The 20,794-nt window shown below is 58.6% G+C and overlaps 1 protein-coding gene across 2 annotated transcripts; it reads right to left on the bottom strand.

Annotated features, from left to right (window-relative positions):
- Nucleotides 1-3,604: 3,604 nt before the first annotated feature.
- Nucleotides 3,605-17,366, bottom strand: STMN3 (stathmin 3). Of its 2 annotated transcripts, XM_031656560.1 has the most exons (5): nucleotides 17,104-17,366; nucleotides 8,000-8,095; nucleotides 7,503-7,678; nucleotides 5,900-6,091; nucleotides 3,605-5,311 (listed from the first exon to the last, which is right to left on the bottom strand). In XM_031656560.1, the coding sequence occupies exons 1-5, from the start codon at nucleotides 17,120-17,122 to the stop codon at nucleotides 5,252-5,254; spliced, it is 543 nt and encodes a 180-aa protein (XP_031512420.1). In that variant the 5' UTR covers nucleotides 17,123-17,366; the 3' UTR covers nucleotides 3,605-5,251. The 2 variants fall into 2 exon arrangements, with proteins under 2 accessions (XP_031512420.1, XP_031512421.1); XM_031656561.1 differs by lacking the exons at nucleotides 7,503-7,678; nucleotides 8,000-8,095; nucleotides 17,104-17,366 and adding an exon at nucleotides 6,191-6,821.
- Nucleotides 17,367-20,794: the final 3,428 nt, after the last annotated feature.

The raw sequence follows: 20,794 nt of genomic DNA, 5'->3' as shown, positions 1-20,794 counted from the left end.
CAGAACACTGCTGCACTGCGGCTTAAGTTTCCAGTCACTCCAGGCAGACTGTCTGATGTGGTTTTGTAATATGTTCACAGACTGGCCAGGCACTGTAGCTCACACCTCTAATCCCAGCACTTTGGGAGGCTGAGGCGGATGGATCACCTGAGGTCAGGGGTTCAAGACCAGCCTCACCAACATGGTGAAACCCCATCTCTGGGCCGGGCGCGGTGGCTCAAGCCTGTAATCCCAGCACTTTGGGAGGCCGAGGCGGGTGGATCACGAGGTCAGGAGATCGAGACCATCCGGGCTAACATGGTGAAACTCACTCCTACTAAAAAAAATACAAAAACTAGCCGGGCGGGTGGCGGGCCTGTAGTCCCAGCTACTGGAGGCTGAGGCAGGCGGAATGGCGCGAACCTGGGAGCGGAGCTTGCAGTGAGCCCAGATCGGGCCCACTGCACCCCAGCCTGGGTGACACAGCCGGTGACCCCAGAACTTATCTCTACTAAAAATACAAAAATTAGCCAGGCGTGGTGACATCGCAGCTTCGTGTAATCCCAGCTACTTGGAGGCTGAGGTTGAGAACGCTGGAACTGGTGCGTGGAGGCTGTGGCGAGTTGAGATCATTGCACTCCAGCCTGGGCAACAAGAGCGAAACTGTCTCAAAAAATAAAATAAAATAAAATAAAATGCATTCACAAGGCCGGGCATGGTGGCTCATGCTTGTAATCCCAGCTACTTGGGAGACTGAGGCAGGAGAATCACTTATAACCTGGGAGTTGGAGGTTATAGTGAGCTGAGATCATACCACTGCACTCCAGCCTGGGCAACAAGAGTGAAACTCTGTCTCAAAAAATTAAAATAAGGCTGGGCGCGGTGGCTCACACCTGTAATCCTAGCACTTTGGGAGGCCAAGACAGGTGGATCACTAGGTCAGGAGTTCGAGACCAGCCTGGCCAACATGATGGAACCCCATCTCTACCAGCCTGGCCAACATAGGGAAACCCCGTCTCTACTAAAAATACCAAAATAAGCCAGATGTGGTGGTGCGTGCCTGTAATCCCAGCTATTCAGGAGGCTGAGGCAGGAGAATCACTTGAACCCAGGAGGCAGAGGTTGCAGTGAGCCAGAATCGTGCCATTGTTCTCCAGCCTGCGCGACAGAGCGAGACTCTGTCTCTGAATAAATAAATAAATAAAATAAGAAAATAAAATATGTTCACATCCTTTGACATTCCTCACCTCAAAAGCTGGAACCCAACTCCCTCCTAAGCGTGAGTCTTCTCAGTGACTTGCTTCTAACAGCAGAACCTACGTGGCTTCCCACACTCAGAGGATACTGGGTTCCTCCCAATATCCCCCCACCCAGCGACCCCCACGCAGGTCGCTGGCTCTGGGGGACCCAGAACTACGTTTCCAGGACAGTCCAGGCAGTCCCTGGATCGTCCATGTGGTGAGGAATGAAGGCCTCCTGCCTGCAGCCTTGGGAGGTAGCCTTCTCAGAAGAGGATGCCCCAGCCCCTGCCCAGCCTTCAGATGGCCAGGACCTCAGCCAGCGTCCTGACTGCAACGTCATGAGAGACCCCGAGCCGGAAATCCCCAGCTTTCATACTCCTGACTTATGGGGACTGACAGATAATGTTCGTTGTTAATTAAGGGGTGACTTGTCACACACAATAGGTCACTAAACAGCTCTGTCTGGCCTCCCAGGAGGAGCCTGCCTTTCCTTTTCTTCATGGGAAAAGTGTGATCAGTTTGTGAAGGAGTCTCTGCCCCCAGTTGATGCCCAAGGCTCCACCTGGCGACCGTCACACGCTCCGTCTGCCCCTCTGGCGACCGTCACATGCTCCGTCTGCCCCTCTGGTGACCGTCACACGCTCCGTCTGCCCCTCTGGTGACCGTCACAAGCACCGTCTGCCCCTCAGTGCCTTGCCAGGCCCCCAGCCTGTGATCAGCCTGGTCTTGTGGGAGGCCAAGGCCCACTTGTGTTCATGTGTAGTGTGTGTGTCTGTGTGCCCGTGCGTGCCCAGGATACAGGGATGCCATATACAAGTGCTTTCAATGTTGTGTGGTGTGCATGCATCTGTGTGCCCAGGATACAGGGATGCTGTATACAAACACTTTTTTTTTTTTTGAGACAGTTTCGCTCAGTTGCCCAGGCTGGAGTGCAGTGGCGCGATCTCGACTCACTGCAAGCTCTGCCTCCCGGGTTCATGCCAGTCTCCTGCCTCAGTCTCTGGAGTAACTGGGACTACAGGCACCCGCACCACGCCTGGATAATTTTTTCTTTTCTTTTTTTTTTTTGAGACGGAGTCTCACTCTGACGCCCAGGCTGGAGTGCAGTGGTGTGACCTTGGCTCACTGCAACCTCCGCCTCCCAGGTTCAAGCGATTATCCTGCCTTAGCCTCCCACATAGCTGGGATTATAGGTGCCCGCCACCACGCCCGGCTAATTTTTTTTTTTTTTTTTTTTTTGAGACAGAGTCTTGTTCTGCCACCCAGGCTGGAGTGCAGTGACATGATCTCGGCTCACTGCAGCCTCTGCCTCCCGGGTTCAGGCGATTCTCCTGCCTCAGCCTCCCGAGGACCTGGGACTACAGGCGCCCGCCACCACGCCCGGCTAATTTTTTGTATTTTTAGTAGAGATGGGGTTTCACCGTGTTAGCCAGGATGGTCTTGATCTTCTGACCTCATGATCCACCCGCCTCGGCCTCTGAAAGTGCTGGGATTACAGGCCTGAGCCACCACACCCGGCCCAGAATGTCTTTTTACTTTTTATTACTCCATCCCCCATCCTGGGTCCAGACCTGTGATAGTGAACAACCGGCTGTCTAGAGGTGAGTGGGGTGAGTGGGGCGAGTGGGGCGAGTGGGGTGAGTCCAGAGAACAGTGAGGTGCAGCCCCAGGGGTCTCGTAGCACCCGCCCCCATGTCAGGAAGTCCCACAGCCTAGAGGCTCCAGCCTCAGAGGCAGACGTAGGACCTGCCCTTTCCTCCTGAGCAGCGGGCCAGAGTCCTGAACAACAGGAAGCCCCTGAGGAGAGCTCTGCCCTGAGGGAGGGCCAGGGGCCCCCGCCAGCCCCACCCACAGCAGCGGGCCCTCCCCCCATCACCCTGATGCCTCACCCCTTGGATTCCAGAGAGGAAAGTGGGCTTTTGTGTAGTTTACATGCTCATATCTTTTTTTTTTGAAACGGAGTCGCCCAGGCTGGAGTGCGGTGGCGCGATCCTCCCAGGTTCCCGCCATTCTCCTGCCTCAGCCTCCCGAGTAGCTGGGACTACAGGCGCCTGCCACCACGCCCGGCTAATTTTTTGTATTTTTGGTAGAGACGAGGTCTCACCATGTTAGCCAGGATGGTCTCGATCTCCTGACCTCGTGATCCACCTGCCTCGGCCTTCCAAAGTGCTGAGATTACAGGCGTGAGCCACCACAACCGGCCTGACATGCTCATATGTTAAAATCACCACTGTCACTAGAACAATTCATAATCATGGTGATAAAATAAGATTTATAACCAGCTTCAGTCAGGAGATACACACAGAGCAGATCCTCACTCCCAGACAGGGAGCCTGCAGCTGCCCCAGAGCCCACAGGTGCAGGACACACACAGACAGTTCAACCATGTCTTAAACACACAGGTGTTTATTGTTCATTTGATTTAATTTTTAAGTTCACTTTACTACGTGGATGAGATGGGTGCATATTACACTAGGCTTTCGCTATGAGAGCTGCCACCGTGAGGAGAATCCCAGCCCTCAGTTCTGCTTCCCTTTCTGAGTCCCACAAAAGCCACATGTGGGCAGCCTTGGGTTCCCATCCCAGCTGGCTGCTCCCTCTGGGGCTGTCTCGGTGGGGAGAGGGAGATGGGGCAGTGGGTCCCTGCTGACCCCTGAGCCCTGCAGGGGTCAGGATCCTCCCATAGTCCCTGGTGTGGCCCTGGAAGACGCTGGCAGTGCCTGGCCAAGGCCTCCCGCAGGATGGAAGCTGAGGGCCCTGGCTCTGGGTCCTAAGAGAACTCAGCTGCCCCCTTCACATTTTACAGCAATGGGCCAGGCAGCAGCTTTGGGATGGGGCTTCCGTGGGGAAGTGGGGGATGCTGCAGTGGTACAAAGACAGCCTCCCCTACCCCCGTCCTCCAGATGACCGTCCTCCAAGGCCAGCACTGGGCATCCAAGGGAGAGAAGGAACCCAGCCCAGAAGGTGTGGGCAGGAGAGGCCTGGAGTCAGGCCTCGACCCACAGCCCCCTCTGGGTGCCGAGTGGGAAGGGTGTGGGGGGTGGCTTGTGAACCTTACCCGCTGCCCTTCCAACCCTGGATCTGTGGGCAGCAGTCCCACAAAATCCCCCTTAGGGCTCCCTGAGGAGGACTTGTGGCTGCCACTTCCACCAGGGCAGAGGGCACAGGAGGGGCCAGCACTCCAAAGGGCTCTAGGCCGGGTCTTTCAAGGACATCCGCAAAGCCCTGGTGGGGAGGGCGGCGGGACTGTCTCACCGAGGCGCCTGGGCCAGAGGCTCTTTGGAACTCTTGCACTGCTGAGTGGGGGACTGTCCATGCTACCCACAACCTCTAGACCACGGCAGCCTGCTCATGGGCCCCTGGCAGAGAATGCCCACTCCCCAGCAGACTCAGGGCAGGCCGCCAACTGCAGGCTTCCAGGAAGGCCCAGGGTGTCCACTTCAGGCCAGGTGGTCTCAGAGGACCCCTGTGCAACCACATTAAGGAGAGCTGCAGCCCCCACCCACCTGCCTGCCAGTTCAACAAGCTCCCGCTTAACACGCAGGCTCCCAGGCACCATCACCCCCCCTCCCCCGTTGCCCCTCCCGCATGGGGAGCCCCTTCCCCTTGGAAAGACAGCAGGTACCGTAGCCTCGCCTGTTGGCCAGGGGCGCCGGCTCAGAGGACCTGCCCTGACCTGCACATGCTGACCAGACAGCCCAGTGTAAGGACCTGCGATCCCACACCACCGCCCTGTGGTTACCACGGTCACCACCACCTCTCTCACAAGGCCCCCGGGGGACCCAGCCTCGCCCGGCCTGGTGTCTGCACCGAGGGACCGCGTCTCACGCCCGGCGGCTCCTGCAGGGGAAGCCGTGGTCAGCGACTCACCACGAGGACAGGGCGGGGCGGCTGAGTGCAGAAGAGAAGCATGAAGCTGGGGCGTGGGTGGGGGAGGAGGAACAAAAGTTGCATCTAGACAGAGGTGAACGAAACAAAACCGAAACCCGAACGTGTTCTGTCGCAGGATGGGCGCCGCCCGTCCCGGGCCCTTAGCCCGACATCTCCTCTCGCTGCTCCTTGTTCCTGCGCACCTCGGCCGCGTGCAGCTCCTGCGGGACAGGGGGCGGGAGGGCCTGAGGGCGGCGGTGGCTTGGGGTGACTCCGGGAACCCGCAGGCGCGCAGGCCTTGGCGCCCTGGCACCCGCCCGGCCTCATCTGGGCTGGCCTCCGGCAGGACCCTGAATTGAGGGGGCGGGAGCACCGGGGAGGCCGAGAGCAGGGCCGGGGCCCAAGGACGGGTTTCCGGGGAGCTGGCTGGGCCCCGCTTCTCGCTCGTACCGGAGCCGAGCTTCCTCCAGAGCACTTTCAATATAATGAATTTAGCCATCTGTTACTGCGGCTAGTGACTGTCCCACCAGGGGCAGACTCTGGACCTGCTTCTTGCGCTGCTGGGACGCCCAGTAAACACAGGATGAACCCCCGACCCCCACCCCAGCGCAGGGCCTCCGGGTCCCCGGCCCCGCTCTGCGCCCCTCCGAGCTCCGCCCGAGCCCCGCCCCCGCCCAGTGCCCCGCCCCCTGTTGGCTACTAGCCCCGCCCCACCCCCGTCCGGTCCAGTCCCGCTCCTCCAAGCTCCGCCCCCTCCCCGCCTTCTGCCCGCCCCGAGCCCTGCCCCGGCCCCGGCCCCGCCCCCGCACCTTCTCGCGCAGCCGCTCGCGCAGTGCGGCCAGGTGCGCCTCGCGGATCTCCTTGCTGAGCTCCATCTTGTAGTTGAGCTTCTCCTCCGCCTGCCGGCTGAAGTTGTTGTTCTCCTCCAGTGCCTTGTGCAGCACCTCGCGCTCGTGCTCGCGCCGCTCCGCCAGCTGCTTCAGCACCTGCGCCTCCTGCGTCTGTGTGGGGCGGGCGGGCGCGCGTGAGCGGCGACCCCGGGCCCTGCCAGGCCGGACTCCTCCTCCCTGCTCTCCGCCTTCCGCCCGGCGCCCGCTCACCTCACCCGGCGCCTCCACCTGCCCAGGCCTCAGTGGGTGCCAGGACCCCCGGGCGCTGCCCTGTGGTCGGGGCAGGGCCAGGGGGTCGCGCTCCGCCGCCCCCGCCCCTGCCTCGCGCGCGGGTCCCGCGGTTCTGGCTGCGCCCAGGGCCCCCGCCGTGTCCTGCCGCCACTGCACACCCTGCACTGCGCGTCTCCGCCTCCAAGGACCAGCAGCGCAGGAAACCCTAACCTTGTGGGCGGTCTCTGAGCTTTTTTCCTCAGACATCCGCCCACTGAGCAGAGGAGCTGCTTGTTACACACCGGGTTCCGAGCTCCCAATTAGGTGCCCAGGAGCGGAGGAAGGGTCCCCAGGGGTGCTGGGGGAGGAGCCGGCTGGCGACCCCTGGAAGGAGAGCAGAGCAGCAGGACCCGTGCCGACGAGCCAGTCCCTACTAGTCAGCCCTGCGAACCCTGGTCCCTAGTCTCACCAGGAAGGGAACAGAGCCGCCTCCCCTGCCCAGTGCGTTGGCCTCCAGGGTGGCACTCCCAAAAAGGACATTTTTATCTCTGTTCCAGTCTCAGAGGGGCTGGTGGGAGGGGAGGCTGCAGGGAGGGGACCTGGAGCCCACACCCACCTCTCCCGGGGCCCCTCAGCCCTCCAGCAAGCCTCAGGGTCTTCATATGAGGCCCTCCTCCTGCTTCTCTGTCTGGGAGAGGGATGCCCCACCCGACGTCCCCAGGGCCCCTCTGGGGACCATCCCCTAGCATCCTGCTGGCCATGACAAGGGTGCCTCCCACTGCCGCCAGAGGCTCCTGCTCCTTCCAGCTGGCCGCCGCCTCGGAACCCTTCCTCCTCTCCCTCCCATTCTTTTTTGTTTTTTGAAATGGAGTCTCGCCCTGTTGCCCAGGCTGGAGTGCAGTGGTGCAGTCTCAGCTCATGCATCCTTCACGTCTTGGGTTCAAGCAATTCCCCTGCCTCAGACTCCCTAGTAGGTGGGGTTACAGGTGCGTGCCGCCACACCTGGCTAATTTTTGTATTTTTAGTAGAGACGGGGTTTCACCATGTTGGCCAGGCTGGTCTTGAACTCCTTAGCTCAAGTAATCTGCCTACCTCAGCCTCCCAAAGTTCTGGGATTACAGGTGTGAGCCACCGCACCCGGCCTCTCCTCATCCCATTCCTCTCTCTCAGGAAGCGGCCCAGGGAGCCACAGCCCCTCCCGCCCCAGGCCGAGGCGCTGACCAAACCCCCCGGGAGCATCCTGAGTCTTGCAGGCCCTGTCCCCGTGGGCCACCTCCATCGAAACTCCTGGGGGGGTGGGAGGACTCCTTGCCTTCCTCCGCTCCTCAGCTGCCTCCAGCCGCTTTTGCAGCTCCTCCAGGGAGGTGTCCTTCTTCTTGGGTGGAGAGGAGAGCATAGGGCTCTCTGGGGACAGGTCAGAAGGGGACTTGAGGATGACCTCGAAGCTCTGGCCAGAGGCCCGCTTGTCCAGCTGCTTCACCTCCATGTCTGCAAGACCAGAGTAGAGCTTCAGAGGCCCGGCCAGAGCATGGCGTGGGCTGAGCGGGATGCTCCCGGCACACATCCAACCCCAGGGCTGGGTGAGAGCAGGTGGCTGCTCCCGCAGGAATCCCAGGCCTCAGCCCCCACGATGGGCCCCTTCCCCCCAGAACCTCCCTCTCCGTAGGCAGCCAGGCTGGGAGTTCAGAGACTGTGGGAGGCCAGGGAAAAGGTGAGGTGCGTAGGCACTGCAGGGTAGGGCTAACTTTTTGTACTTTTAGTAGAGACGGGGTTTCACCCTGTTAGCCAGGATGGCAGCCGGGCACTCACCCCCATACTGGTAGATGGTGTTGGGGTGCGGCTGTGTGTAGAAGCAGGAGCAGATGAGTGACAGCACCGACAGCTCCTTCATCTTCTCCTTGTAAGCTGTGGGCACAAGGCTAGGCTGAGCAAGCGCCACTGGGGCCTGCCCACCTGGGGCCCCGTTTTTCCCTCCCCATGGCTGCCTCTGGCATGTCTCTGTGAGACACGGAGCTGCCCAGCACGCTCTCGTGTGTCTCCAGACCGCCGGCCCCTTCGTCTCTCCTCCAGCTCTCTTGCTTCCAGACGCTGGCGCTGTCTCCGTGGTGTGCCCCCTGCTCTGTCTCTCTCGCCTTCCACCTCTCCCCGCTTTTCCTCTGTCTCGGCATTAATGTCTGTCCCATCTTGCACACTGACTTGTTTCTCCATCCTCCTCCCTGCCTGCTGTGGTCTGAATGTTCCCATTCCCCAAAACTCATGTGTTGAAATAGTAACCCCAAGGTGCCGGTATGTGGAGGTGGGGCACTGGGAGGGAATTAGGCCATGAGGATAGAGCCGTCCTGAGTGGTCCCAGAGGGGGGCTTCAGAGAACTCCCTCACCCTTCCACCATGTGAGGACACAGCCAGAAGATGCCACCTGTCTATGTACCAGGAGGCGAGACCTCTCCAGGCACCAAAGCTGCCGGCACCTTGATCCTGTACTTTCTGGCCTCCAGAGCTGTGGGAAGTAAGTTCCTGTCGTCTATAAACCACTCAGTCTCAGGCACCCGCACAGACTGACAAAGTCCCTGCCTCTGCCTGTCTGGGTCTCTGTTTACCTTCTGTCTGTCTGACTCTGTCACTGTCGTCGTATCTTTCCGTGTCTCGGGGGTAGCCCCTGACTCTGTCTCTTTCTCTGAGTGCATCTTTCTGTAATTCCTTGTCACTGTGTGTCTTTCTGACCCTTACCTCCCTCTGCGCCACTACTTCCCTCTCCCCTCCTCCTCCCTCGCGCTCCCTCACCAGCTCAAGCAGGCAAGAGTAACTCATGACGGGACCAGCACAGAGGCGAACCCTCTGCGGGCAGCACTTTCCTGGGCTGTAAACCTGGATGAAGCCCTCAGACCCTTCTTTCTCCTTCCTAATGATCGTGTGGTCACCCCGAGATGAAGCCAGGCCCTCTCCAGGCACATGCTCTCTGCCCATTTAGGGCTGGGCTTGGGCCACTGATGCCACCAAGAACCAAGGGAGGGCAGCTGTCCAGTCAGCCCCACAGCCAGGCCTCTTGCCCATTCAGGTCAAACAAGTGCCCACCAGCCAGTGTCCCTGCTACCCAACCCAAACCAGAAGTAAGCCAGGCTGCTGTAGCCGTGTGCCCTGTCAGGGGAAGGGGAAGGTGTCTGCTCTCGCAATGAACATAATTTAGCTCTTTTGGTCTATTCAGGGCGAGCCTCGCTCCTAAACAGACACTCTGGCCCGGTTTCTCACTAGTGCTCAACAATCATCTTGGCTGGGCGCAGTGGCTCACAACTGTAATCCCAGCACTTTGGAAGGCCGAGGCAGGTGGAACACCTGAGGTCAGGAGTTTGAGACTAGCCTGACCAACATGGTGAAACCCGATCTCTACTAAAAATACAAAAATTAGCCAGGCGTGGTGGCAGGCACCTGTAATCCTAGCTACCTGAGAGGCTGAGGCAGGAGAATCGCTTGAACCTGGGAGGCAGAGGTTGCAGTAAACCAAGCTCGTGCCATTGCACTCCAGCCTGGGCAACAGTGAGACTCTGTCTCAAAACAGAAAGAAAAAGAAAGAGGGAGAGGGAGAGAGAGGGAGAGGGAGAGAGAGAGAGACAGAGAAGGAAATGAAGAGAGGAGAGAGGGAGGGAGGGAAAGAGGGGAGGGGAGGGAACGGGAGAGGAGACAAAGGGAGACACAGGGCAAAAGTAATCAACCTTTCATGGTGAGCTGGGTCTTCCTGTGACAGTGCAGAGAACAGTCTGTCCTGGTCTAAATTTCCTAGTGACCTACACTTTTCTGGACAGAGCAGCACAGAGCCCAAGAGGGTGTAAGGAGGAACAGAAAGGAATCCCAGGGTGGACAGGCCCGCGTGAGAGCCTCTGGGGGAAGGATGGAGCCTTTGAGCCAGGAAGCGGGAAGCGAGGCGAAGCTACCTGTCTTGCTTATCGTCTTCAGGGAGGGAAGTGGAGGGGGACCGGGTGGGGAAGCCTCACAGGGGACTTTGACCTGACTTGTCAAATTTTATTTTATTTTATTTTTTCCTTTTTGAGACAGAGTCTCACTCTGTCGCCCAGGCTGGAGTGTAGTGGTGCGATCTCGCTCACTGCAACCCTCCACCTCCCTGCTCCTCAGCCTATTTCTCCTCCTGCCTCAGCCTCCTGAGTAGCTGGGACTACAGGCTTCGCCACCCGCCTCCTCGGGTTAATTTTTTTTTGTACGGGGCTTAGTAGAGATGTGCCTTTCACTGTGTTAGCTTGTGATCTTGTCTCGGTCCTCCTGACCTCGCGGATCCAGCCCACCTTGGTCTTCCAAAGTGCTGGGATTACAGGCGCATTTCACCATGCCCGGGCCATCAAGTTTTATTTTTCTTTTTTTTTTTTTTTTTTTTGAGACTGGAGTCTGGCTCCCAGCTCAGGCTGAGTGCAGGCTCTGGATCTCAGCTCTCACTGCAAGCTCCTCACCTCGGTTTACTTTATCTCTTCTCACTTAGCCTCTCCTGAGTAGCTGGGACCACAGTGCCCACCACTACTCAAGCAGTTTTTTGTATTTTTAGTAGAGATCGGGTTTCACTGTGTTAGCTTGTGGGATGGTCTCATCTCCTGACCTCGTGGATCCACCTGCCTCTGCCTCCCAGTGCTGGATTACAGGCTTGAGCCACCGCTACCTCGCCTAAGTTTTCTTATTTTTTCACATGCAAAATCCATTCATGTATTTTTTTATTGGGGTGCCACTATTTTTATTTGAGACAGAGTCTTGCTCTGTCGCCAGGCTGCAGCACAGTGGTGCATCTTTGGCTCACTGCAACTCCTCCGGGCCTCCCAGGTGGTCGAACTGACTTCTGCCCTTCAGCCTCCTGAGTAGCTGGGACTACAAGCGCCTGCCATGCCTTTTGGCTATCTTGTAGTTTTAGTAGAGATGAGGTTTCTCACCATGTTGGCCAGAATGGTCTTGATCTCCTAACCTCATGATCCGGGCCTCAGCCTCCCAAAGTGCTGGGATTACAGGTGGTGTGAGCCACTGCACCTGACCTACTTTATTTTTAGGAGACAGGACTGTACTCCTCGCTACCCATGCTGGGAGGTAGGGCGCAGCTGTGCAGTTCACTGCAGCCTTGAACTTCTGGGCTTGACTGATCCTTCCACCTCAGTATTGACTGCGGTGCACGCCAGCACCACAGCTTTTTCTCTTTTTCATTCAGCTCACTGTAAATTCAATTCTGTTTCCAGATTTGCCTCAGCTCTCCTGAGTAACTGGGATTACAGGTACGCAAGTTACCATGCCCGCCATGTTTGTGTTTTTTAGTAGAGACGGACTTCGCTTTACGTTGGTCAGGCTAGTACTGTTGTTGCTCGCCTCGCCTACACCAGCTTCTTTAAAAACGCCGTGGTGTCTCGGCCGGCTGTGGCTCACTGTAATCCCAGCACTTGGGAGGCCAACGCATGGATCACGAGGTCAGGAGTTCAAGACCAGCCTGACCAACATGGTGAAACCCCATCTCGCTAAAAACACAAAAATTAGCCGCGTGCATGGCACCCGTAGTCCCAGCTACTGGGGAGGCTGGTGAGAGAATTGCTTGGAACCTTGGGAGGCAGAAGTTGGGAGGGAGCTGAGATTTCAGCCACCACACTCCAGCCTGGGTGACAGAGTGAGACTCCATCTCTGCAATGTATATGTATATATAGTAGCGCTTGTGTTGCCTAGGTTGAGCCTTTTTTTTTTTTGAGATCGAGTCTCATTTAGCCAGTTCAGGCTGGAGTGCAAATGGCCAGATCTCGCTCACTGCAAGCTCCGGGCCTCCTGGGTTTACACCATTCTCCTGCCTCAGCCTCCCAAGTAGCTGGGACTACAGGTGTCTGCCACCCCTCCCAGCTGGGGTTTTTGTATTTTAGATAGAGACGGGGTTTCACCATGCTAGATGCTCTTGGATCTCCTGACTCCTCGTGATCCGCCTCGCCTCGGCCTCCCCAAAGTGTTGGGATTACAGGCCTCGAGCCACTGCCTCAGCCCCAGGCTGACCTTGAACTCCTGGCCTCAAGGGATCCTCCCACCTCAGCCTCCCAAAGTACTCAGGGATTATAGGTGTGGAGCCACAGTACCCCAGCCGACTAAAAATTAATTTTAAAAGGAGGATGTGGTAGCGTGGCTCACGCCTGTAATCCCAGCACTTTGGGAGGCCGAAGGGCGGATCACGCAGGTCGGGGAGATCGAGACCATCCTGGCTAACATGGTGAAACCCCGTCTCTACTAAAAATGCAAAATTAGTCGGGCGAAGCGGTGGCCGTCCCAGCTACTCGGGAGAGGCCGAGCAGAGAATGGCGTGAACCCGGGAAGGCGGAGCTTGCAGTGAGCTGAGATCCGGCCACTCGCACTCCAGCCTGGGCGACAGGAGCCGGGTGACCCGCCTCCCAAAAAAAAAAAAAAAAAAAAAAAAAAAAAAAGGAGGGGATGGATGAGGGGAGTTAGAGGGTGTGCCAGCCACGTGTTCCACAACAGCAGGTCAGAGACGTTGGGGGACATTTAGAGGAGCTGAGGAGATGGCCAGCCCTGTGCTCAGGGAGGGCAGGGAGGGAGAGAGCAAGAGGGGAGTTTGGGCTGGGGCAGAACACAGCCGGGTCCTGGAGAGAGAGGAGAGAGAGGGAAGGCAGGGACGTGGGGCCCCTCCAGGGCCTGGACTCCCCACAGCAAATCCAGCTCCCCTGTCAGCAGAGACTCCAGGCCCTTATCCTTCAGGATCATCCCCTTATCATATCCAAAACTCTGAATGTGGCCAGGGTACAGTGGCTCACGCTTGTGGATCCCAGAACTTTGGTGAGAGAGGCTGGAGGCAGGAGGATAGCTTGAGAACAGGAGTTTGAGACCAGCCTAGGCAACATGGTGAAACCAAGACTTCAGCCAAAAAAAATACAAAAATTAGCCGGGTATGGTGGCACAATTGTGGTCCCAGCTACTCAGGAGGCTGAGGCATGAGAATCACTTGAGCCTGGAAGGCGGAGTTGCAGTGAGCGATCGGCCACTGCGCCTCCCAGCCTGGGCAACACAATGAGACTGTCTCGCAAAAACAAAAAACCGGAATGTGTTTACCATAAAGGCTGTGGAAAAACGTGATTAACAGCTGCTCGGGGCCCCTGTCTGCCCCTGAGCCTGTGGGAGGGAGGCCACCCTGTGGTCTGGGCTACAGGGAGGAAGTGCTGGGCAGGCAGATTGGAGGGGGCAGAGAGAGGTCAGGAATTGGCCAACTCTGGAGAGAGTTTAACAAGAGGAAGTCTGCACCCAGGGCAGGGCTGGCCAGGAGCTGCAGGGGTGGGACATTGACCAGTATTTAGAGCTAGTGAGGCTTAAGAGCATGTCCATTGGCCTCTATTGCAGGAGGGATGCCGAGGCCCTAGACCTCCATCCAGGCCAATTTCTTCTGGCTTTAGACACAGGTGCCAGGGAAGCTCCCTGCCCAGGAGCCCTCGGCGGCATTGCTCCCAATCTCTCTTTCTTTTTTTTTTTTTTTTTTTTTTTTTTGAGACGGGAGTCTCGCTTTTGTCGCCCAGGTTGAGTGCAGTGGCTGATCTCAGCTCACTGCAAGCCTCGGGCCCTGGTTTACTTATTCTTCCTGCCTCAGCCTCCCGAGTAGCTGGGACTACAGGCTCTCGCCACTTCACTGGCTAGTTTTTGTATTTTTTAGTAGAGACGGGTTTCCCCACCCTCGTGCCAGCTGTGGGATGGTCTCGGATCTCCTGACCTCGATCCGCCTGCCTCTGCCTCCCAAAGTGCTGGGATTACAGGCTTGGAGTTTCACCGCTTCCCCGGCCCCTCTCTTTCTTTTTTCTTTTTTCTTTCTTTAGACAGGGTCTCGTCTGTCACCCAGGCTGGAGTGCAATGGCACAGTCTCGGCTCACTGCAACCTATGCCTCCCCAGTTCAAGTGATTCTCCTGCCTCAGCCTCCCGAGTAGCTGGAATTACAGGCGCATGCCACCATGCCCAAATAATTTTTTGTATTTTTAGTAGAGATGAGGTTTCACCATGTTGGCCAGGCTATTCTTAAACTCCTGACCTCAGGTAATCCACCCACCTCGGCCTCTCACAGTTCTGGGATTACAGGTGCGAGCCGCCACGCCTGGCCCCTCTGTCTCTTTTGATTCCCTTCTTTCTCACTCACCTCCCATCTTTCCCCTTCACTGACTTCAGGGAGTTACAGACGATTCTTGCCATGAGCTGGGCTGGTTTTGTCTCCCTGCTTCTCTTTGTACTAAACATTAGATACCGAGGAAATGCGGATTGGCCTTTTGGATGATTCGTCAGCAGGAGTCAGAAAAAGGTACTTGGTTGGCCTCAAGCAGCAGCTATAGTGGTGCCCACTCCCAGGGTCACAGCAGGCTATAGTGGTGCCCACTCCCAGGGTCACAGCAGCTATAGTGGTGCCCACTCCCAGGGTCACAGCAGGCTATAGTAGTGCCCACTCCCAGGGTCACACCTCGAAGCCACGCCTCCCTCCTGCCCAGCTGGGTGCCCTTATCAGCCCTCCTTCTTCTTCTTCTTCTTCGTCTTCCTCTTCTTCTTTCTTTCTTGTTTTCCAGAAGGAGTGTCTCCTCTTGCTGCCCAGGCTGGGGTGCAATGGCACAATCTCAGCTCACTGCAGCCTCCCCCTCCCTGGGTTCAAGCAATTCTCCTACCTCAGGCTCCCAAGTAGCTGGGATCACAGGAATGTGTCACCACACCTGGCTAATTTTGTACTTTTAGCAGAGAGAGAGGTTTCACCATGTTGGCCAGGCTAGTCTCGAACTCTTCACCTCAGTTTATCCACCAGCCTCAGCCTCTCAAAGTGCTGGGATTACAGGCGTGAGCCACCCTATCAGCCTCACTTCTACCCTCACTTCTACCCTCAGAGGAGGAATGGAGGCTCAGAGCGGGCAAGTGTTCCACCCAGCATCACACAGCGCGCCGGGTGAGAGCCTGGTCATGAGCCTGGGCCTGACTGCAGGCTCCTGTTGGGAGCTCACGGAGATGGGGGTCTGTCCAGAACTGAGAGGCCAGGGGACCACAGTGGCCTCCGACCCCTGGAGGGCCCTGGAGGCTGTTGCTGGCTCCCGCCAGGGGCAAATGGAGGTCACTGTCACCCAGGGTGCCTCTCATGGTGCCAGGAGCCCAGCAGGGCGGGAGCCACCAGCCGATTTGCCTTTCCCTGGGCAGGAAACTCAGAAATGTGGCTACACATTCAGGCTGCCTGGCTTGCGGTGAGCACTCATCTCTTATCAGGCAAGCAGCCAAGCACCTTTCCTGAAATATTGAGGCCTCAGAACAAGCCCCAGGGGAGGTGCCAGCACTGTCATCTCCACCCAGATAAGGAAACCCAGGTCCTGAGAGGTTATGCAGCTCCCACAAGACCACACAGCTGGTGGAGGTCAGACTCTGGGTTGCAGAAGGATAATGTGAGCAGAGACCACAAAAGAGTGAGGAGCGGCCTACCCGGATGCCCAAACGGCCTCCCCTTCCCAGCTCAGCACCAGGAACCGAGCCCGTGGGGAGGGACCGTCAGGGAAAGGCTGTCAGGAAGGGCAGGAGGCGGCCCTGGAGAGGACAGAGCTGCCCTCAGAGGCCGGAGGGGAGTCCCCTCTGCTGAGAGCCTTCCAGGATCCCTGGGGGTGTCCGGGAGGAGGCGGAGGGAGGAGGCGCAGATGGACAGGACTCCCAGAGAGGGTGGGGAGGTGTGGTCGGTGACACACACGGTCCCCTCCTGGCAGGTGCTGAAGTCACCTGGAGCCTCCAAGCCCGTGGGGCCTGAGGGGCGGGGTCAGGTCGGGCACGCGTGGGTGGGCGGAGTTCTGCGCCCGGAGCCAAGGCGGGCACTGGGGAGAGAACAAGTCAGCTCGGGAGGGGACCACGGGGACCCGTCCCGGGGCGGAAGAAAAGGTGGGAGGGAGTGCGGCCGTGGGCGGAGGCGGCGATGGGAAGAAGGTGGGGCCCTTCGTCCCGTCCTCCCGAACGCCGGGCGAAACACGCAGCGGGTTCTGCGGCCTCGGGGCAGAGCAGAGCGTTTCGGGAAGGGCGGGCCCCGCGTCCTCGCGCCCGGGGTCGCCCGGCAGCTCCCCTGCGTCCAGAATCCCCCCACCCCAGGCCTGCGCCCGCCCCTTCGCCTGAGCTCCGCGCGGGATGGGCCGGGAGGCCGGGGTGGGCGCTACCTTCGAAGGCGGTGGGTCCGCCCCGCGGGAGGCGACGGGGGCGGGAGGGGCGGACCCCTCTGGTCTCCGGAGGGTCTGGGAGTCGCAGTCGCCCCTCCCCCATCCGGGCCCCGCGGCGCAAAGGGCAGTGGCTGTTCTGGCCCGAGCAGGTGGCCCGGGCGTCGCGAAGGGTGGTGCCCCAGGCCTCAGCGGTGTGGGGGGAGGGCGCGGTCCCCCTCACTCCGGGCTCGTCCGGGCCTGGCCCGCCCCCCTCGCTCAGCGCCCCCTCCAGCCCCTGCGCTCCACTGGCGCGGGGAGCGCCGGGCCCCCGGCTGGGGCTTTGGCAGAGGGTCCCACCCTCTCCCCGCCTCCCCGCGAAGGCTCAGGCGGACCCAGATCTCGGGTCGCCGGACGCCCCAGGGACTCCGCCTGCACATCGCGAGCGCGCCCACCCGGTCACGAGCCCACGCCCGGGTCTCGGAGCCACCCTGCGGCAGTCCCGCCCTGCGTGCACGCGGGTCCCCCGGGGCGAGGCGCCCCCGCTCGACGTCCGGTCCCGAGCGCTCCCCGGCGCGGAGCCTCGCAGCCCAGCGCCCCACCAGCCCCGCCGGCACCGCAGACCCCAGCCTCGGGCGGGTCCGACCCAGGCTTGCAATGCGCAGGGTAGGAGAAGGGAAAGCGGCGTCCGCAGCTGGCCCCTGCCCCAGGCGAGGCCAGAAGAGGCCTCTGCTCAGACCCCGCCGCCCTAGAAAGCCCGCGGCCCGGGAGCCTACCCGAAATGGTGCTGGCCATGGTGCTGGTGGCGTTTGGGCCTGCAGAGGCTGGAGAGGCGCGAGTGGCGGCCGGAGCTGCAGACGGCTAGTGCTGCAGTGCCGGGGAGGGGAGGGGAGGGGAGGGGAGGGGAGGGGAGGGAGCGAGGGCGGGCGGGAGGCGGGCGCGGCGGGAGAGAGAGAGGGAGAGGGAGCGGGAGGGGGGAAGAGGGAGAGAGTTGGGGGAAGGAGAGAGGGAGAAAGGGTTGAGGGAAGGAGAGAGAGAGACTGCGGGGGCGGGAGGAGGGAGGGAGGAAGGGAGAAAGGAGCAAGCACCTGGCTTCGGGAGGGGCCGCGGCCCTCAGAGGGAGAGGGCGGAGGGGGGTGCGAACTGCAACAAGACCCCCACCCTCCAACCGCTCATGGCGGGACAGCTGCTTCCCCAACTTGGCTTTGTGAGGCCTGAGGGTGGGGTGGGGGTGGAGATGAGCTCCCATTCCCCAGGGCAGGCGGGGAAGGGGCAAGGCAGGAGGGGCAGTTCCCACCCATGGGGTGGGGCTGCAGAGCCCTTCGCGGAGGCTGCTGTAAGCTGGGCTGGTGCCAACAGGGTCCAGGTCTGTGCCTGCCATCAGAGAGGATGCCATGGCCACAGGGGTGGGCGCTGGCCTGGAGGCCTCCAAGGGGCATCTCCCGTGAGCCCAAGGGATGGGCAGGATCTGAGCAGAGAAGAGTGAAAGTGGAGGGGTGAGGCCAGAACAAAGGCTTTGCGCTGAAACAGAGGTGGGCTCCCGCCTCGGCTCTGACGTTCACTCGCTGTGTGGCCCAGGCCAAGGGCAAGCGTCTGACCTCACTGGATCTTTGTTTCTCAGAGTAAGATGAGACAATGAGGCCCCTAGATGATGGAGGAGGGGTGCCAGGGTTGTGTGCACTTAGTGAGTGGGGGGCAACCTATCCTGCCCCTGTCCTCGTAACTCCCAAACGGAAAGCCTGGCAGACAAATGGAGCGTCATTCCCATTGCAGGGATGGAGCCACCGAGGCAGGGAGAAGTGCTTTGCCCTACAAGCAACTAAGTCATAGGGCCAGGAGCAAAACCTTGAAAACCTCAGCAGACTCGCAGAGCCATGAGGCTGGCTCAGCAACACAAAAGCCGGGGGCAAGCCTCAGCTCTAGCAGTGCGCTGGGAGTACCCAAGGCCCGTCACATCCTAGGGTGGCCTGGAGAGTCCTGACCCCTGGTGTGCAAGCCAGCATCGTCCCCGGGACTGTGAGTCTGGTGGAGGTGATGCCCAGGAGGGTGACACTGTGTGGCTCAGAGGTACCCTTAAGACAGGAAGATCATCAGGCAGGCCCTGACCTCATCACAGGAGCCCTTTAAAAGCAGTTTCCTTTGCCTGGTTGAAGAAATTGGGGGATCAAAGCAAAGAAGGTTCTCTGCTGTTGAGATGAGGGGACACGTGGCAAGGATCTGAGAACTGCTCCCGGCCAACAGCCAGCAAGACGACAAGACCTTAACCGCAAGGAAGTGAGTTCTGCCAACAAGAAGAGAATGGGCTTGGAGGCAGGTTTGACCCCAGGGCCTCCACACAAGAACTCAGCCCAGCTGCCCACTTGGTTTCAGCCTTGGGATACTAAGAATTAGGAGGTAATAAATGAGGGTTGTTTTAAGCTGTTGGGTTTGTGGTGATTTGCTATGAAGCCATATCGAACTAATATACACACAGAGGTGCTGGCCCCTGGGCTATTCCTAGGAACACACCTAGGAAGGAGGAGGAAGGGCGGAGAGGCACACAGAGCTGCCCAACACAGCAGCCGCGTCCTCCCTGTTGGCCACCACAGTGGCAGTTGGGGATGGTCAGCATCCTTCAGGCAGACTCCAGCCCTGGGTGCTGGAACTCAGGTGCTAAGGATCAAGAGTAGCCCTCTCTGGGACCTCCAGAGTCTTCTCATGTGGGTGGGGCAGGACCCACCCCGTCAGGCTCAGAGCACTGCAATGCCTCACACTCATTGTGACTGTGACCAGGCCCTCTCTGAGCCTCTGTGTCCTCATCTGGAGCACAGGGACCAGGTGTGTGGAAGCCCATGGCATAGCGCCAGGAACACAGTAGATGGGCACAGTGTGCACTAGCAGGCACACACAACAGGGGTACTGACGGTCAGCACCCTAGCAGGCACACACAACGGGTACTGACAGTCAGCACCCTAGCAGGCACACACAACAGGGGTGCGGTAATTGACGGTCAGCACCCCAGCAGGCACACACACAACAGGGTAATTGGACGGTCAGCAACTCTTAGCAGGCAATATCACAACAGGGGTACTGACGGTCAGCACCCTAGCAGGTTAATACGACAACAGGGGTACTGATCGGTCAGCACCTAGCAGGCAATAATACAACAACAGGGTACTGACGGTCAGCACCCTAGCAGGCACACACAACAGGGGTACTGACGGTCAGCACCCTAGCAGGCACACACAACAGGGGTACTGACGGTCAGCACCTTAGCAGGCACATGCAACAGAGGTACTGACTGTTAGCTGTACTGACTGTCAGCATGCTAGCAGGCACACACAGTGGCTGTACTGACAGCAGGCACACAATAGGTGTACTGTTAGTGCATTAACAAACACACACAATAGCTGTACTGACTGCCCCAATATAGTGCCAGGTCTTGGAGCAGATTTTGACTTCTCACCAAGATCAAATGCAGAAAGTGCATGAGCATTTCAAAGATGTTTTTCACATGCACACTAGTGCTAATTAAAAAAAATGTTTTGGGCCGGGCGCGGTGGCTCACACCTATAATCCCAGCACTTTTTGAGGCCAAGATGGGCGGATCACAAGGTCAGGAGATCGAGACCATCCTGGATAACAAGGTGAAACCCCGTCTCTACTAAAAATACAAAAAATTAGCCAGGCGTGGTGGCGGGCGCCTGTAGTCCCAGCTACTTGGGAGGCTTAGGCGGGAGAATGGTGTGAACCCGGGAGGCAGAGCTTGCAGTGCACCACTGCACTCCAGCCTGGGCGACAGAGGGAGACTTCGTCTCAAAAAAAAAAAAATGTTTTGGCTGCGTGCCGTGGCTCACACCTGTGATTCCAACACTTGGGAGGCCAAGGTGGGCAGATCACCTGTGGTCAGGAGTTTGAGACCAGCCTGGCCACCATGGTAAAACCCCATCTATCCTAAAAATACAAAAATTAGCCAGGTGTGGTGGCAGATGCCTGTAATCTCAGCTACTTGGGAGGTTGAAGCAGGAGAATCACTTGAACCGGGGACGGGGAGGTTCCAGTGAGCCAAGATCATACCACTGCACTCCAGCCTGGGCGACAACAGCAACACTCTGTCTCAAAAATATGTATATATATATTTTTTTCATAAAGTGTGACTTTTATCAGACCTCTGTACTCTTGAAATTAACCCTGGCTTGGCTGGGTGTGGTGGCTCACGCCTGTAATCTTAACACTTTGGGAGGCTGAGGCAGGCGGATCACAAAGTCAGGAGTTCAAGACCAGCCTGACCAACATGGTGAAACTTCATCTCTACTAAAAATACAAAACTTAGCCAGGTGTGGTGGCTGGCGCCTGTAATCCCAGTTACTCAGGAGGCTGAGGAAGCAGAATCGCTTGAACCTGGGAGGTGGAGGTTGCAGGGAGCCGAGATTGCACCACTGCACTCCAGCCTGGGTGACAGAGCAGGACTCTGTCTCAAAAAAAAAA

The sequence above is a fragment of the Papio anubis genome, chromosome 16, assembly GCF_008728515.1.
Source record: "Papio anubis isolate 15944 chromosome 16, Panubis1.0, whole genome shotgun sequence".
NCBI lineage: Eukaryota > Metazoa > Chordata > Mammalia > Primates > Cercopithecidae > Papio > Papio anubis.
Note: the sequence above shows the minus strand (reverse complement) of the source record. Positions and strands in the feature narration are given on the sequence as shown.

Coding starts and splice junctions, on each gene's coding strand:
- STMN3 (XM_031656560.1), bottom strand. Junction 6,092..7,502: donor CAGCTGAGGAGCGGAGGAAG/GCAAGGAGTCCT, acceptor CGCCCCACACAG/ACGCAGGAGGCGCAGGTGCT. Junction 5,312..5,899: donor GCGAGCGGCTGCGCGAGAAG/GTGCGGGGGCGG, acceptor CCTGTCCCGCAG/GAGCTGCACGCGGCCGAGGT.